This window comes from Phascolarctos cinereus, unplaced genomic scaffold, assembly GCF_003287225.1.
Source record: "Phascolarctos cinereus isolate Bilbo 61053 unplaced genomic scaffold, phaCin_HiC Scaffold_726;HRSCAF=1367, whole genome shotgun sequence".
Classification (NCBI taxonomy): Eukaryota; Metazoa; Chordata; class Mammalia; order Diprotodontia; family Phascolarctidae; genus Phascolarctos; species Phascolarctos cinereus.
In genome coordinates, this window is record NW_027556098.1 from 35,216,557 (window position 1) to 35,233,168 (window position 16,612).

The 16,612-nt window shown below is 41.0% G+C and overlaps 1 protein-coding gene across 4 annotated transcripts in view; it reads right to left on the reverse strand.

Annotated features, from left to right (window-relative positions):
- AFF3 (ALF transcription elongation factor 3) overlaps positions 1 to 16,612 on the reverse strand; it is a 658,750-nt gene that overhangs the window by 60,111 nt on the left and 582,027 nt on the right. For all 4 annotated transcript variants that reach the window (XR_013482795.1, XM_020992852.2, XM_078146379.1 and 1 more), the window contains 2 exons: positions 10,520 to 10,709; positions 1,633 to 2,889 (listed from right to left, as the gene is read on the reverse strand). Coding sequence is in view for 3 of the 4 variants with exons in the window: in XM_020992852.2 (XP_020848511.1) it covers positions 1,633 to 2,889; positions 10,520 to 10,709 (1,447 nt within the window). In the remaining variant the exon portion in view is untranslated. The remainder of the gene's footprint in view (positions 1 to 1,632; positions 2,890 to 10,519; positions 10,710 to 16,612) is intronic.

Consider the following 16,612-nt stretch of genomic DNA (forward strand, 5'->3'; position numbering starts at 1 on the left):
TTAGCTCATGTATGGGGGCTGATAAACTCTCTTCAAAATTCTTGGTTTTTGCCTCTCCTCTGCTCAAAATTTCCAATTCCCATTTCCTATAGCATAAAGTCCAAATTCCATTGCCTGGTATTCTGTATCTTTCACAATTTGCCCCTCATCCCTAGAGAAATCCTCTGATCATTCTCAAACAAGTTTGCTTCTTATCATCACCTGAACCTTCTTGCTGCTTTGCCTTTGTTCTTGGGGATCCCTACCTCCACCTTTCCCTTCTGGACTGTCCTTCTCTGCATCAAAATTCTACCTATCATCTAAGGCCTAGTTCAAATCTCCCTTCACCTGTGTACTTTCCCAGATCACCATCCAGCCAGAGATGTTTTCTCTATCCCCAGAATACCTGTAGAACTTTTTGGGTCTTGCCCATTTTTAGAGCACTTACCTTCTGCCTGCTACCAGTTACTTTTGTGGCTTCTACAGGAAGCCATTTTCCCAAGGACACTTGTACAAGCTTCCAGTAGACAAATATTATACCTATTAAGCCTTATACATCTCTGTATTCTACAAAGAGTCTACCCTAGCACAGGGTCCTGCATATAGCAGAGGCCAAATAATTATTTATTGATTGCATGCATCTATCATATTGAATTTAAGATGTCTACTGGGCAGGAGACATTTTAGATCTGCTTAGGTGTCTTAAACTCCTTTCCCCTAAACCCTACTTCTCTTCCCCTTTTCTATTATTTCAGAGGCTAACACTATCCTCTCAGTACCCCAGGCTTACAACCTGAAAGTCATCCTGGATTCCTCGCTATCTCTTGCTCCTGCCCCCCCCTTCCCATCCAACCTGTTGCCAAGGCCTGTCAATTTCATCTCTGTAACATTTCTCCAACAGGCCCCCTTCTCTCCTCTGACACTACTACTCTGGTGCCGGCCTCATTAACTCACAACTGGACTGTGGTAATAATAGCCTAGGAGGGGATCAGCTTGCCTCAAGTCTCTTCCCACTCCAAACCATCCTTCATTCAGCCTCTAAAGCAATTTTCCTAAAGTGAAGCTCTGATCATGTCATACTACTTCCCCATCCCAACTCCAGTGGCTTCCTGCTGCCTCCAGAAGCAATACTGTTTGGCATTCAAGACCCTTTGTAACTCTGGGAAATTTCTCTGGCTCTCACCCATACCCAGAAAGGTTTTCCCTCCTTTCCAAATAATGACCTCCCTGGCTTAAGTCCCAACTAAAATCTCACTTTTCTACAGGAAGCCTTCCCCAACCCCTTCCAGTGCCCTCCCTCTGTTAATGAGTTCCTATTTATCTTGTACACAGCTCACTAATATTAACATATGTTACATTATATATAATATTTATGTATATTATATATAATTATATATTACTACTAATAATATATACAATATATTTCTTTGCAGGTTGTCTCCCCCATTGGGTTGTAAGCTCCTTGAGAGCAGAGACAGTCTTTTGCCTCTTTTTGCATCCCCAGTGCTTAGCCTGGCACTTAATAAATGCTGACTGAGCTGAACTGACCACTAGTGACCCAGGGTTGCCCCGTCCTCAAACCCTTGCTTTGTAGGCCTTAAACAAGCTGACCAGGCCTAGAGGGGCAGTCGCGGCCACGCCCGGGAAGCCTACCTTGCGTTTCCGCTTAGACTTCGGCAATCCCTTCTCGGCGGGCGGCAGGTCCGGGGCTGCATTCTGCAGGCCGGGCTCTGTCTCTTTGGCCCCGGGGGCAGCCAGGGCGGCCTCCTGGGGGGGCGAGGGCTCTGGGATCCGGGACAAGAGGGCCAGATCGATTTTGACCCAGAGGGCCTTGACCTCGTCGCTGTCCTTGAGCGGGGAGAGCAGCTCGTTGCGGCCAAAGGGCACCAGGGTGTAGAACTGCTCCTCGAGCTCCTTGGCGGCGTCGCTCGAGGTCCTGGCGTTGATGGAGCCCACGGCCTTGTTGCCGTTGTTGCTGCCTCCGTTCCCGGGGCCGCCCTCCCGGAGCCGCTGGTCGCCCCCCGCCGAGGCCGACGAGGGCGCCGGGCCCCCCGCTGTGGGTTTGGGGCCCGGACAGTCCTCCTGCTCCGATTCCGGCTCCGAGTCGGACGAGGACGACGAGGACGAAGACGAGGACGACGACTCAGTTTCAATGAACTCCTTGGACTTGGGGGCCGTCTTGCTCAGGCCCCGCGTGCGGCGCTTCTCGCAGGCCGCAGCCGCCGCTGCCGCCGCGGCCGAGCACGAGCGCAGCTCTTTTCGGTGGCCCGTCCTGGCGCCACCGCCACACGGCCTGGGCTTGGGGGGCTCGGGGGCCGGGCTCTCCACGAGCACCTCGCTGGCCGCCAGCTCCTCGGCCGCAGGCCGGTGGCAGCTGGCGCCCTCGCTTGCCGAGGCCCTCTCCGTTGTCGTCGTTGTCGTCGTCGTCGTAGTCGTCGTCGTCGTCGTAGTCCTCCTCTGGGGCTTCTTGCAGGCCGACCTCCGGGGCGGGGGCGGCGCGCCTGCACCCTCCGAAGCAACTGGGGCGGCCCCCACGGGCCCTGAGCTCAGAGCAGCGGGGACAACGGCCGGGGCGGCAGGGGGCGCTGTGGGGGCGGCTGCGGCTGCGGGAGGCGCAGGCGCAGTGGCGGGAGGCGATTTTTGCTTCACCCCTTTAGTCCCAGGGGCCTTGTTAGCAGTCCTAGGCCTCTGCTCCTCTTTGCAGGCGGTCTTGATCTCCTTCTCTCTGAGGCCTGTCTGGCAGAGGGTGCTTAATTTTCCGCACTCCTGCACTTCATCCTTTCCCCGGTTGTAGTACTGGCTGCCCTCTGACCCGTGGCTCTCATTTTGGTTCAGGAGTGGAGGCTTATGGGGATTCACTTTGTTGAGCCATTTATCCAGCTGCCACTTGTTGGAAGAAGCTTGTTCTGGCTAAAAATCAGAACAAATAAACAAACAAAAAACCCACCACAAAACATCTTTTATGAAACTTAAGGAGGGGGCCTGGTGGTTTGGATTTTTTGACTGATTCCTCTGGGTGTGTGAAGGAAGAGTAATGAGTAGTGTTTGAAGCAGATAGGGAGCAAGATTTGTGTATCATCACTCAGCAGGAGAAAGAAGGGAGGATGATGTTATACATTGCCACATACTTGACTGCTCAAATGGACTTGCTGTCCTAAAAAGTGAAATGGCATCTTGCTTCTTCCTAATCTCCTTCAAGAACTATTAATATGCTCCTTAATGGATATTTTAAAAAAATATATTTATTTTTCATTATAACATAAACATCATAATTTATTATTTATTTTATTTATTTATATTATATTTTAATTATTTATTATTCTCTCACTCCCCTACTCATTGGGAAGACAAGAAATAGGGTATTCATTATACATATGAAGTCATAAAAGACATTTCTGCTTCATGTATATTTTAATAGTCCTCTTTGAACACCTAGATGGGGGTGGGGAAGATGGGTAATTTTTTTTCTCCCTCCTTGTCAGTTTTTGAGAATTAAAAGGTTAACCTATCCCAGAATCTGCCTCTGTTCTAAGGCATTTCCATTCTCAAACCTAATTTTAGGACTCTGTTGATATGAGTTCCTTAATGTGTTGTGATGGTATTAAGTTGGGGAGAAGTAGATTGTGTGAGGAATAGAAAGAGATATTTTCTAAATTGAAGTGTATGGCAGTAAAGATTTGGTAAAAGGTGAAGAACCAAAGCGAAAGGGCCGTCCCCAAGTACATGTAGCAAAAAAGACTGCTTATTTGGGAAGACAGGGTATAGTCATCTCATAGTAGAAGCATTAACTTCAGAGAAATTACTAGGTTGCTAAGGTTGTATTCAGTATGTTTCAAAAGGGACTGGTGCTTGTACTTTGCTCTGTCAGCCTGAAATCCATCTTCAATCCCTTTAAATTCCCATATTGTAGAAAGCAATGAAGGCAGTGGAAGCAGTGACAGAGATTCTTCCTGGGAACGTATGTACTAACTAGGGACACTTAGGTAGGAAATAGTCATTTCTAGTGGGGTTAGAGCCCTCTAACATCCATCATCATCACAGAAAATAAGGGCATTGACACATATTGCTATTCCAGTCAGTCTTTCTGTGAAAGAATGTATGTGAAATATTTTCACTTCTCCAGATTAAAAGAAAATGCCCCAAAAGAGAAATGGTCAAGTGAATTCTACCAAGATTTGCCCTTTATTAATGTAATAATAATGATAAAGCCAAAAGTTAATATAGCACTTTAATATTTACAAAGCGCTTTATAAATATAATCTCATTTGATCCTCTCAACAATCCTGGGAAGGTGTTATTATGTTCTATTAGAGACTATTATGATCACCATTTTGCAGATAAGGCAACTGATCAGATAGGTTAAGTGCCTTACCCAGGGTCCCACGCTGAGGAAGTAACTGAGACTGGATTCAAACTCTTCCTTGACTCCAGACTTTGTGTTCTATCCACTGCACTACCCAGCTGCCTACCAAAGTATATAAAGCAATGGTGAGTAATCAAAATGAATGAAATGCAGTATGCAATGGTTTGCAAAGCAGTTGCCTCTAGAAGCTCCTCAATAAACAGAAGTTAGCTGAAAGCTAATTTAGTAGGACTTAATATTTTTGTGAAATCTAAAACTGGCCTTACCACTTTTTTTTCACTTTGGCAAATCACTGGCCATTTTAGGCATGAAGTTTTCTGCCTTTAAAATAAAAATGCTGGAACATATAAAGAGTGCCATGAAAAGTTTTAAAAAAAAGTTTGGGACCACAGTAATTTTTGACAATGAACAGGATTTGCAGTGGCTAGCCCCACTACTTTGAATAGTGGCACTTCTTCAATTTCTACTTTAAAGTCTGTGCTTTTGCTCCCTCATATCATTAGGCAAAGAAAGCACATACATACATCTGGGCTATAGCCAGAACCCTGTCACAAGCAGAAATTCCTAAGGAAACAGTAAAACAGTGAATAGAAAGTGGGGTAGAATTTAATCATTTTCTTATAGGGCCACTGACTGATTTAGATTCCTTCATCCTACACAATACTAGCAGAGAAATCTTCCCAATACACCATTTTCATCACACCATTTCTTGCTCAAGAACCTAATGGGATCCCTAAATTGCCTACCAAATACAATTCAGATTTCTCAGGCTGGCATTCAAGACCTTCCGTCAACTATCCCCACACTGTTCTCTCTCTCATTGCACTCCAATTTAGGCAATGTTAGTCCTTTGAGAATGTCAGATATATATTGGAATTGATAGTAATCTTACTTTAGGGAAATACACCACTCAGCCTCCTTCAATCACCTTGGCACGTAGGTAGAAACAACTATTTAGCACCTTATTGTGTCATCTTTTGTGTTCTCTATTTCATTTCTATCAAGATTGGAAGCTTTTCAAGGGTAGTACTACATATTCTACCCCTTTTCTATCTTCTAAAACCTCTAGCTAACTGCTCAAAACAGCTTTGCATTGAATTGATTTGACCTGCATAGTCACTCTGCTAAGGGCATTTTCACTAGCCCTGTACCAAGTTAATCTATTCTTCTAGCCTGGCACGAATTCCACCTTCAGTCTTATTAATCCAAATTCTGTGATTCTTTAAGTTCCGACTTAAGAGTCAGCTCTTAGATGATATCTTCCCTTGACTCCATGTCTTCCACAGTGATTCTGTAGCTAACTTTGAGTTACCTTAACCTTTATTTAAACTAGTCCTGAAATGCCAAGTGCTTAACTATTGTGTTGCCTTGGTTTTGTTCTCTAGCTATTTATGCCATCACTCAAAGAGATTGTAAACTCACCAAGTGCAATGCTGCCTGCTCGTATTATAGCTTCTATAGTACCTAATGCTTTTTAGGTAGAGGAAACTTAATGAATCCCTATTACTTTTTATATGGGACCCTCTAGTGAATCATACGGTGATATAGAACTTTGTGTGTACCAAAAAAAAAAAAAGATGGCATAGGAATGAAAAAACATCTTTTTTTCATATTCTAGAGAGCAGTTACATGAGGATGTATAAGATAATGGGAAGGAGGCTAAAGGTAATTCCAAAAACTGAGTCTTGAAGCAACTAAGCGGATGGGATGACTCACCAGTTATGGAAAAATGAGGCTCAATGACTCTTTCATGTTAGTTCAAGGACATAACATCATTTTGCTATGGTGGTTTCAGTAAAATAAAATGGCTTTCAACAACTCAAGCTATAAATAACTCATAAAAAAAAAGAGGCAAGTCCAGAGGGTTTTTCCAAACAGGTAAACTGAGATAAATGCCGGTACCTCAGGGTATGAATCCTTTTCTTTTTCTTGTGCTTTGGGATGTTACCAGTGATAGAAATGGCATCCTCAACAATTACATTTCAAAGCAGTACAAAAAGACACAACCCTAGGATCTAAGTTAGTTATGGGGATTTGATTTGCATCTCTAAAGTATAATCAGTTTAGTGCCATTAACTGGTTTAGGGTTAGGCAAGATGACTTTAGGGAGCAGTTTGTTACATAGAAACCACATTCTATAAGATGTTATGAATGGACGATTGGGCAAATGATATTTTGATGCAGTTTCATGACTTAGAGCACTGTAGAAAGGAATTGTTATTATTATTACAGTAGGATCTTGCTAAATATAACTAATGATGCTTGTATTTCCAGTGTCTAGCCCAATGCCAGGAACTTAGTAATTGCCTAATATGTGTTTGGTTGATTGATTGACATTAATTGGAGCAACTTCATCCCCAGAACACCTGTATAGCCACAGTAGAATTGATGGTGAAACTATGAAGTAACTACAGTGATTATAAAGAGTGATTTCATGAAAACAAGTTTCATTACATTATGATCACATCCTTTATGGTAAAGAAGGGAGATGCATACTTAGCATTGTTGGGGAGTATACTGTAAGGTAATACTAAATTCTTCTCAAACTGATGTTCTCTACATCTTGTAATGAAAAGAGCACTAGATTTGGGATAAGAACACCAGGGTTTGAATCCCAGCTCTGTCATGGACTATTCGTGTGACTTTGGTCAAATTAGGTAATTTATGTGCATAGTTCTTGCCTTAAGGACTGGACCTATGATTTCATTTGATAAGGAGCTCCTGGATGAGTGAAATCATTCTATCAATACAGATCAACATCTGAGCAATTTAGAGTCTGAGAGTTGCCTATAACAATGAGCGTTCAGTGACTTGCTCAGGACAACATGGCCAGTCTCTGTCAAAGAACTCAGTTTTTTCTGTTCCACGGCCAGCTATACCACAATGACTCTCATAGAAGCCACTTAATAAATGCTTGGTTGATTGAGTGAAAACTTATTAAACTTCCTTGGGCTTCAGTTTCTTCATCTACAAAATCAGGTGGCTAGACTAGATGACCTCCAAGTTTCTTTCCAGCCCTGGGTCTACGAGCATAACTTTTGGACATATAAATGAATAAATACACCCACATTTTTTTTTCCTTGTGGGAAAAACTTGTATAAATTGATTCCACCTGTACAGGAAGAGTACATTTATTATTTTTTTTTAGGTGGGGTAGGCTAGTGTGCTAAGAAGAAATGTTTATTTTTAGTCAAACCTATACATTATTTACTAGAAATGAGATTATAAAATGATAGAGTATTATTAATATGTTGCTGTTCCTGAATTTTATACTCTTAGATTTTTACTCATAGGTGAGTAAATTATTAGGAAAGGAAACTGGCTTCAGGTACCTTTAACTCTTGGGGATCTTTTTTTAAAGAGACTTGTAATCCAGCTCCTTAGTCAGGAGCTTCTTTGAATCATGCTCTGTTAATTGACCCCACATCGTTGCTGGAGGAAATGTACAAGAGAGCTGAAATCTTTGTAATTACCTCAATGACATTTGGAAAGAACATACTTTAAAGAGAATGGTAACTGTGCTCTTCTTAGCTAAGTTTTCAGTCTAATTTCAGGAGGTATGAGATTAAAATTTTATCAGAAAACTGAAAGGTCCTGGACATTATGCATTTCACAAAGTGTCTAATACTTTTTTTTTTTACCAGGACATGGACCCATTTCTTATCACTAAACTTTGGTTTTTTTCCTCTAAAATTATGACATAAAACATTTCTGTTTAATCTTTGGAGGCCTGCTGTCTGTTCTATTCCCTGTAAGCAGGCTGTGAAGAACTCCGTTAACTCCCCTTGTGTGTTTTTGTTTTATTTCAGATTGTGCAGGAATAATAATGGTATATAGCTCCTTTAACATGTAGGGTTTTTCTCATTCTTTAGGTGACTGGAGTGGCCCTGAGTGAGGAATTAAAAACAGCTGGGGAGTGATATTACATGCCTTCAAGGCCCCTCTCAAATGCCATCACCTTTATGAAAGCATCCCTAATTTCCTCAACTGTATCTAATTTCTCCCTCTTTTAGACCCCATATAGAACCTTGTTTATACTTCTCTTAGGGTATGGATAGCATCATTTATAACATCATTGTTTGTGTATTTCTGCCCCCACCCCTAAATCCATGAGGTTATAGGCTGCTCAAGGTCAAGGACCATGTTTTATCTTTTATCTTCCTAGAGTCACTTAGAGCTGGATGGCTTAAAGATCATCACCTAGAGTCCAGTCTTCTTATTATACAGATGAAAAAACTGGGAGAGGCTAAAGGTTTTGCTCCAAAGTCACGCAGGAAATAAGCAGGAGAGGCAGTACAAGTCCTCTGATTCCATAGCCATTGCTCTTTCTATCACAGCTCAGAACCAGACTATTGGAAAGGTGCTCATGTCTAAAGAAATGAAGAGCCACTTGAGAACATGTCATCTAAGGAGGAGCTGAAGATAGCTGGAAAAGAAGGGGCCAGCTAGAAGCAGTGAAAATGGCCTGAGTAACCACTTATGTAAGAGATTATCTAAAAAGCCAATGTTAATAGAAGGAGCTGAGAAATGAGGAACAACAGATGATGTATCTGTTTCAAAGATCTTTCCTCTAAGATTTACTTTCCTTGCCATATCTCAATAAACAGTAATAGTCTTACTTTAGGAAAAGCAAAGTCAAGTGCACTAAGTGGAGGGGAATCCTTATTTTTTCTCAATTATCCATGACTTTAGTAAATCTAATTGTAGTGCCTATACTACCCTAAGACACCACTAATCCCCTAGTAGCAGCTCCCAGAGGTGCTCCCAGAACACCTAAAAGAGCTTAAGGAGTGCTTCTAATGTTCTCTAAATGCTAAAACCACTTTTAAATGACACATCAAATAGACACATTTTAACTAAGCTTACCTGGCAACTGTGACTATAAAAGTGGGCATAAAATGAGACGGGGGTGGGTGGGTGAGGTTAGGGTGGCACAGTAAAAAGAGTATTGACTTTGGAGTCTGAAGTCCTGTGTTCAAGTTCTCCTTCTGATACTACCTGTGTGACCGTAATCAAGTCTCTTAACATCTCCAAGTCTCAGTTTCCTCTTGTGTAAGTGAGGGGTTGCACTAGATGGCCTCTAAGCTAACTAAGTGTTACATAGTAGGTGGTTAGAACTTCAACCACATTAACATAGTTATCAATTGTTGGTCCAATTTCATGGGCCTATTTAGAAATTTGATCCCCAAAGTGGTGTAGGTAGCTTTGGAGTTAAAAAAAAAAATCTTAGAAATGAAACTATGTAACTCATACAAATTTCATGTTTCTACACTAAGGTAGAGTTTCGCTTTTTATTGCTTCTTTAGACATCAAAGTCTATCTGCAGAGTCCCATGACTCTAGAAATTTGTTCTCAGCCCTCCCCCAATAATATTCACACTGAATTACTAGTTGGTTTTTCTCTTTCCACTTTAACATAGGAATTGCAATGATTTTTATTGGAGCTTTATAATGTCATTATATGAGGCACCTAGATCTTCTCCAAAGATACTCATCATGGCAATAAAAGGTTTTATTATTATTTGTAGGTTGATGCTAATTTTTCTTTTTATATCTTCACAAAGAAAACACAACTAAGAAAATGTGGGGTTTTATTTTGTTTTTTGTTTTTTTGTTAATATTTATAGCTGTCTCTGTCTTCCTAACCCGTGACAAACTGCAAAAAGGTGAGGCCATAGCCATGTCTAATCCATAAAACCCCCTTTCTCTGTGATTTATATATGGTCACACTTATCAGGCCATGAGCTTTCCTATCTAGTTATTGCCTCAGTTGACCCCTAGTGTGACTCGATCCATAGGTTATCCTTCATCTGCTGGGTTCCCTGAATACCTGGCAACAAGAGAAAGCCAGGATGGATATCCCAGGGACAAAGAGCAACAGTCCTCATGCTTCAAATGCAGGCCCTTTCCTCAGGACAACAGTGGGGATGGGGGAAGAGTAGGGAAAGTGATTGAAAACAATGCTTGCCTAACTGAGAAATAAAGTCCTTTTCCTAATGAGGGGATTTGGCCTAGGATAGCTCCTTTCATTAGGGCCAAGCCTGGATGGAGGGTCTGGGACGACTTGGGGAGGAAAGAGACAGGGTCTGGCCTTATGGAAACACTTAGGTGAGAGGAGAACCAAAGCAGAGGGAGGGGACCAGCCGGGAGCTGTGGGAAGACTGGGGGGAGGCCTTACCTCTGGGCTGGAGTAGTGAGAAGGCTTGCTGCCTTCACTCCCACTGGAGCTGCTTTCGCTCTCCGAGTCCGAGCCGGAGCTGCTTTCCGAGTCGCTGGAGCTGCTGCTGCTGCTGCTGGAGCTGCCGCTGCTCGACCCCTTGCTGGAGGGGCCGGAGGGTCCGCTATTGGCCTGCTGCTGAACCACCGCGCTGCCAGCCCCACGGACAACCCCACCGAGGAGGAAAAGAGAACAACATAAACAAACACAAAAACATCACCCGGCTCCGAGTTCTTTTTTTGTTAAGGCTCTCCAGTCATAGCTATGTGCATACCTACAATCTGGAATTGGGACTTAAGAAAAAAAAAAATCAGGGTTAGTAGAATCCGTCTTGACAAAAAAAAAAAAAAAACTGGGCCAGGAAGTCTATGCCTCTAATATTCGGGCACTGGTTACATGTGTGTCAATTTTAGTAGGGAAGAAACTTTTTTTTTTAATTGCCCGTTTCTGTTGTGCTGATGCACGGGGGATGACTTTTCAGGTGCATTTCAAAGTCTGGAAGAGAAAAACAATGCTTGAAATGTCCCCCCAAAAGTGTAGAAATGATTGCTGATTACTTCATTATTGTCGCTAAGGAGAAGCAGAGACACAGCAGGGATTAGGAAAAACAAAGTGGTTAGAAAAACTGGCGTGTTCTTTACTCTGCTTTATGTCTGAGTTTTCTTCGAAGCTGGGGCCAACCCATGTTATATAGCCCTGTCTCCTCCCATCTTCCTGCCTACACTCAGTCTGATGCTGCTGTCCTCACACAAGCAGGGTCCCCACTACAAACAATGAGCTTCTTTTGCATCCTTATTGAAGCACTGAGGCCTACTGCATGCACATTTTTAGATTCCAGACCTTTAAAATTCAACCCCAATGCAGCAGTTTACAGGAATAGCATTTTAAAATTCATACTTGATGTTCACATTCACACTCAAATTTGCCACAGCATAATCATGTACTCAAAGACAACAGGAAAAATTTACTCTTTCCAAAGGTAATTAACCATAAAAATTCAAATAACATACACCCAAGCAAAGATTTTTTTCCTGCCAAAAAAACCCACTCAGCACTCACAAAATATTTGACATCTTCAAGGTCCTTTATTAATTGAATTGAATAAGAAATGAATGTGTGTATTTGAAAACTAGTTTAAAAACTGAGAAAACAATAGTTCCTGGAACACACAGAGTCATTTGGTCAGCAAAACTCCTGTTTGCTATTTACTTGTGGCTTGTTGCTGGTATGGGATTGTATGTTAATAAATAGCCAGCTAATTGGAAATTATCCACATTATGGTTCAAAGTGCATGACATATTGGACTAAATAAAAAACTTTTAAAAAATAATTTTTGTTGTTAGCTTTTGGTTCTATAGATTGCCCAAATTTCCCTTTTTAATCTCTTCTCTTCCCTGTTCCCAGAGTCCTATCCCTTATTAGAAAGAATTTGTAAAGGGAAAGAAAAGGAGGAAGTTAAAAAAATTCATTTAAATATGTGAATGAATCAAAAAAAGTCTAATGTCAAATGCAGAGTTCCACACCTGTGGACCCCAACCTCTACAGAGGAGTAGTGGAAGGTGTGTTCTCATTTCTCATCTTTGGGGCCAATTTTTTTCTTTATAATTTAATAACATCCAGTTTTGATTCTTTTGTGGTGGTTGTTCTTTTTCATTTACATTGTTGTTGTCAGCGTGTGTATTGTTTTCCTATCTCTGCTTTAAGTAAAGGCCTCTTTTTTAGCTTGCTTTTTGAAGCAGACATTTTTCACCAGGACAGACACCTATCATTTCCACAAATCTCTGCTGCACCCTTCACTGCATCACAGAGGTGCCTCTGGACTTCTGAAGGCAGTATCAATGAATTACAGACTGGAAAAGCTCTGAGTAGGGTCATGCAGACAAAGAGAATAGGGTACAATCTACTCTCTCAGTACCAGCCAGCCTAGCTATGCATGGAGAGACTCATCACCAGAAAGCTGACTTAGTAGAGATGGATTCTTGGGCCATGGTGACCCACCAAACAGATAAAAACAGTCATTCATAAATCTCAGATCAGAATGTTATTAAAGCAACAGAGTCTTGTTTTTCTCAAAAGGACAAGGGAAGAAAACAGCTTATAGAGAATTTGAAAACAGAGATGAATTTTCTAACGCAAGGGTTAAGGGAAACCAGCATTTGAGAGTGCCTTCATGGTTCTGATTCTTTCCCAAAAATGCAACTGTCAATACCTGGTGCCTGACAAGCTTCTTTAACATCAGAAAACATCTGTACATTTATGCTTTTCCCTAGCTGCTATGATTTCATTTCCAGGCCATCATTTGTGTCTGGTGGTGAGTGAGGAATCCAGAATTTCTAGACAGAGGGTAAGGGAAGTTTGAGGATAAAAGGACTATAATATATCTTTCTTCTCTCCTGACCTAAAAATCGATCTTCCCTGTTAGCTAAATAGAAATGGCTACTATTGCTGGAGTCATAAAAGAATTGTTACACTCTGCAGGAACATCTGGAATCCATGTTAAGAGTTCTGCCAGTAGTCCCCACCACAATGAAAAAGCCACATGGCAAAAATGCTTCCCAGTTTCAAGGGATACGGAGGGAAGAGGCATGTCTCTCTTCCACACTTTGGAAATGTAGTTGCTGAAAACTGGCAAATCAAGATGAATAAGGAGCACCTCAACTGGTTCTGGATAATGAATATTGGCTTTGATCATTGACTAGTGCATTCAAACTGCTTTAAGTTAAAAAAAAAAGAACATATGGTGCTAGTTATTAGTACATTCATGCTTTGTATATTCAGTAAGATACTGCCACTCCCAGGGTGACTTACTAGATTTAAAAAACTATACTTTAAGTTTTCAGCAAGACATGCATTAGGCAGTCAATATATTTCCTTACTTTTATTGCCACTATCTCATAGTAATAGCACCATTTGATGCCAGGTGGGCAGAATCTAAAATGTGAAATATATGTTGCCAAAAATTAATTCCTCAAGTTAGGAAGTTTATCTACATGGACAAACTGGCTTGCTTTAAAAAAAATATATTAAAAAAGAAGAAAGAAATTTGAGGGACCTTTTTCATAATTCACCTGAATAGAATGCAATTGAAATACCAAGTACTATTATCATTGTCACCATTACATGAACTGAGCAGGTTCAAGTCCAGCAGGGAGGCTGTCCTGGAGGATGACTGGCATGACCCAGTTAGCTGATGAGGACAACAGTAACCTTAGTCTTTATACAGTGAGAAACAAAAAGAAATTCACTAAGCCACAAGGGATTCCTAGCTACAGAATCAAGAAGATTAAAAAAAAAGCCCTTCAGGACAGGGTACTTTAAAGTATGTGTACCCAACAATTAAATTATAAATTGAAAAGTGAAAAAAAATGCAATCAGATGATTGCTTTGTATATAAGATGCCAAAGAATTGGTTTGACCAATCTTTTTTTTTTTAATTGAGTGAAATAACAGCATGAGTCAATTATTTCTGTGTCATGTTGACACAGAGTTACAAATTCCTATGAAACTAAAAAGATGTGTAACATTTTTTGCAACTTGAATAGTACCCAGGTTTGTGCCCTGAACCTTGAAGACTCTCAATAAAATTTTTATTGATGACCACAATGATGGACTCGTGGTAGAAAAATTCTTTAGCCAGAATTACTTCTAAAGCTTTCCTAAATAATGCTAGCTCACATTTATCCAGGACTTTTAGGGTTTACAAATCACTTTGCTCACAACAACCCTGGGGTATTGTACTGCAAATATTATCTGCCTGTTGCAGATAAGGAAACTGAGGCTTATAGAGATTAAATGACTACTTGCCTGGAGTTATAAAGCTGGTAAGTATCAAAGCCAAGTCTCAGACCCAGAAATGTCTGCCTCTAAGACCAGCGCTCTTTCCACAATACCAAGATAACTCTTAAGGATTTAAAGTCTCTTTTTAACTGCTAACCGATCTCTGGGAAAGCAGTTTCCAGAACCAACAATCTTGACCGCCAGGGAACACTTCTTTACATGTAGCTTAAATTCCTTCTGCTACAATTTACGCACATTCTCTCTTGGATGGTTTGTTTGCTTTCTGTGTTTTGGTTTCAAGAAATATTTTACTGGTTTTGTGAGTTGTTTGACTAAGTACTCTGATGCTTGAGGGAGTTCCAATTTTAATCTAAACTGTGTGCTCATCATGTCCCTTCTTTAGCTGCCAGACTAGTCTTTTTGGGAATCTGGCCCAGGCTCAGTCTGAACATGGATCTTCAAAGAACATAGCCTCAGAGTGTAAGCTACTGTGAATGAGGGGTCACACCTTTTTGAAATGAACTGCCTGCAGCCTAACTCATTTTGGACCCCTGCATAAATAGTAAAAGATCATCTTGATATTTTAGTTAGAAAGCTATTTGGAGACAAGGCTTTTCGTCTATTCAGTATTCTATAAAATGCTGGAATGCCAACAGTGCCTAAATCGAGTGGGAATTCCACATGTATTACACAAAGCTACAGTTTCTTCTGACTATATGCTCTGTGAATATTCCATAAACACTTGTTGATTTATTGACTATCAGTACCCCAACAACATTATTCTTCTTCCTCTTCCTCCCTCCTCCTTTCCTCTCTCCCTTTCTCTCTCTCTCTCCCTCTTCCTCTCTCCCTCTCTCTCTCTCTTGCTCCCCCCCCCCCCACTTTTATCAATGTTATTTAAGTATCAGACTACATTTACATGGCGGGAAATGAAAATAGTAAAAGCTTACCCCTGAAGCCCTGGCAAAACAAAATTCATCCAAATACTATGTGTTCTTCTTAAAAGAGATGGGTGGGTAGCAATAAAAGTATTCTTGTTTTTTCTATAGTCTCAGGGATTTTGACACCTTAGCTGTAAACTTAAAAAAGCTTGTCACTGATGCCCTATCACCAGGCAAGTGTGAAAGCCTCATTAGAGAGGGGATGCTTTAATTCAAGAGAAGCAGAAACTTCTAGACACAAAGATAAGAATCATGGGGAATCTTAGTCCCCTGTTGAGATATATATTCAGGGTAGAGAGAATTTTTTTTTTATCAGGGTCCTGAAACCTAGATGGTGCTGATAGCATCTATATATTCCTCATCAGTTTAGAAATAATGGAACCTAGCATCTAATTAGCAAGAATACTTAGTTAAACTATGTCAAGCTACCAGATGTTTTCATTCCTCCCTAGTAGCCATATCCCAGATGAGGTCTTCTATGGCCACTCTGCCTACTAAGTATTACCTCCCCCAGCAGGGCCTTGCAATATTCTAGGGTCTTTACCTAGAGGGGCCTGCATTCCTGGATTTCTGTCTCTCTACCTAAATAGGATCATGCACTGTAGCCTCTCCATCACACTAAGTGGTGCTTGCCCTTGGGATATTTTCTGAAGCTTTCCATGGATAGGAAGAAGAATATGTATTTTTATGTAGTACTTTCAGGCACTGTGCTAAATGTTTTTTTTTTATAAATATTATCTCATAGCAACCCTGTGAGTTTGATGGTACTATTTATTTTACACATTTTACAGTTGAGGAAACTGAAGCAAACAGAGGTTGTGGACTTACCCAGGCTCCCACAGCTAAATGTCTGAAGCCAAATTTGAACTCAGGTCTTCTTGACTCCAGGCCCAGCACTCTTATCTACTGGGCCACTGGATGTCAAAATAATTTGTTATTGCTCTGGCTGCCTTCGTATAACCTGATTCCCAGGTCAAGTAATCAACGTGACAACTGAAAGTGCTCATTCTCAAAAAAACAAAATAAAACCCAAACCCTGCCTTTCTATAGTTTAGTAAGGACAACTTGACTATTTCACTGAGAACTGATTTTAATGGGAAAAAGAATCACTTCTTGTGCACTGGAAGTAAGCAAGCAACTCAGTTATATAAAGGAGATTTATTTATTTATTTATTTTATGGGTCATCCCTAGCATCTAACATGGTGCCTAGCATATTGTAGGTTCTTTCAAATGTTTGATGATTGATGTGATACACCCAACAGAGGACAGAAGAAGAATGTTATCAGTTCTTCAGCCTAAAAGGCTAATGTTATTTCAAACTGTATTACATGATTT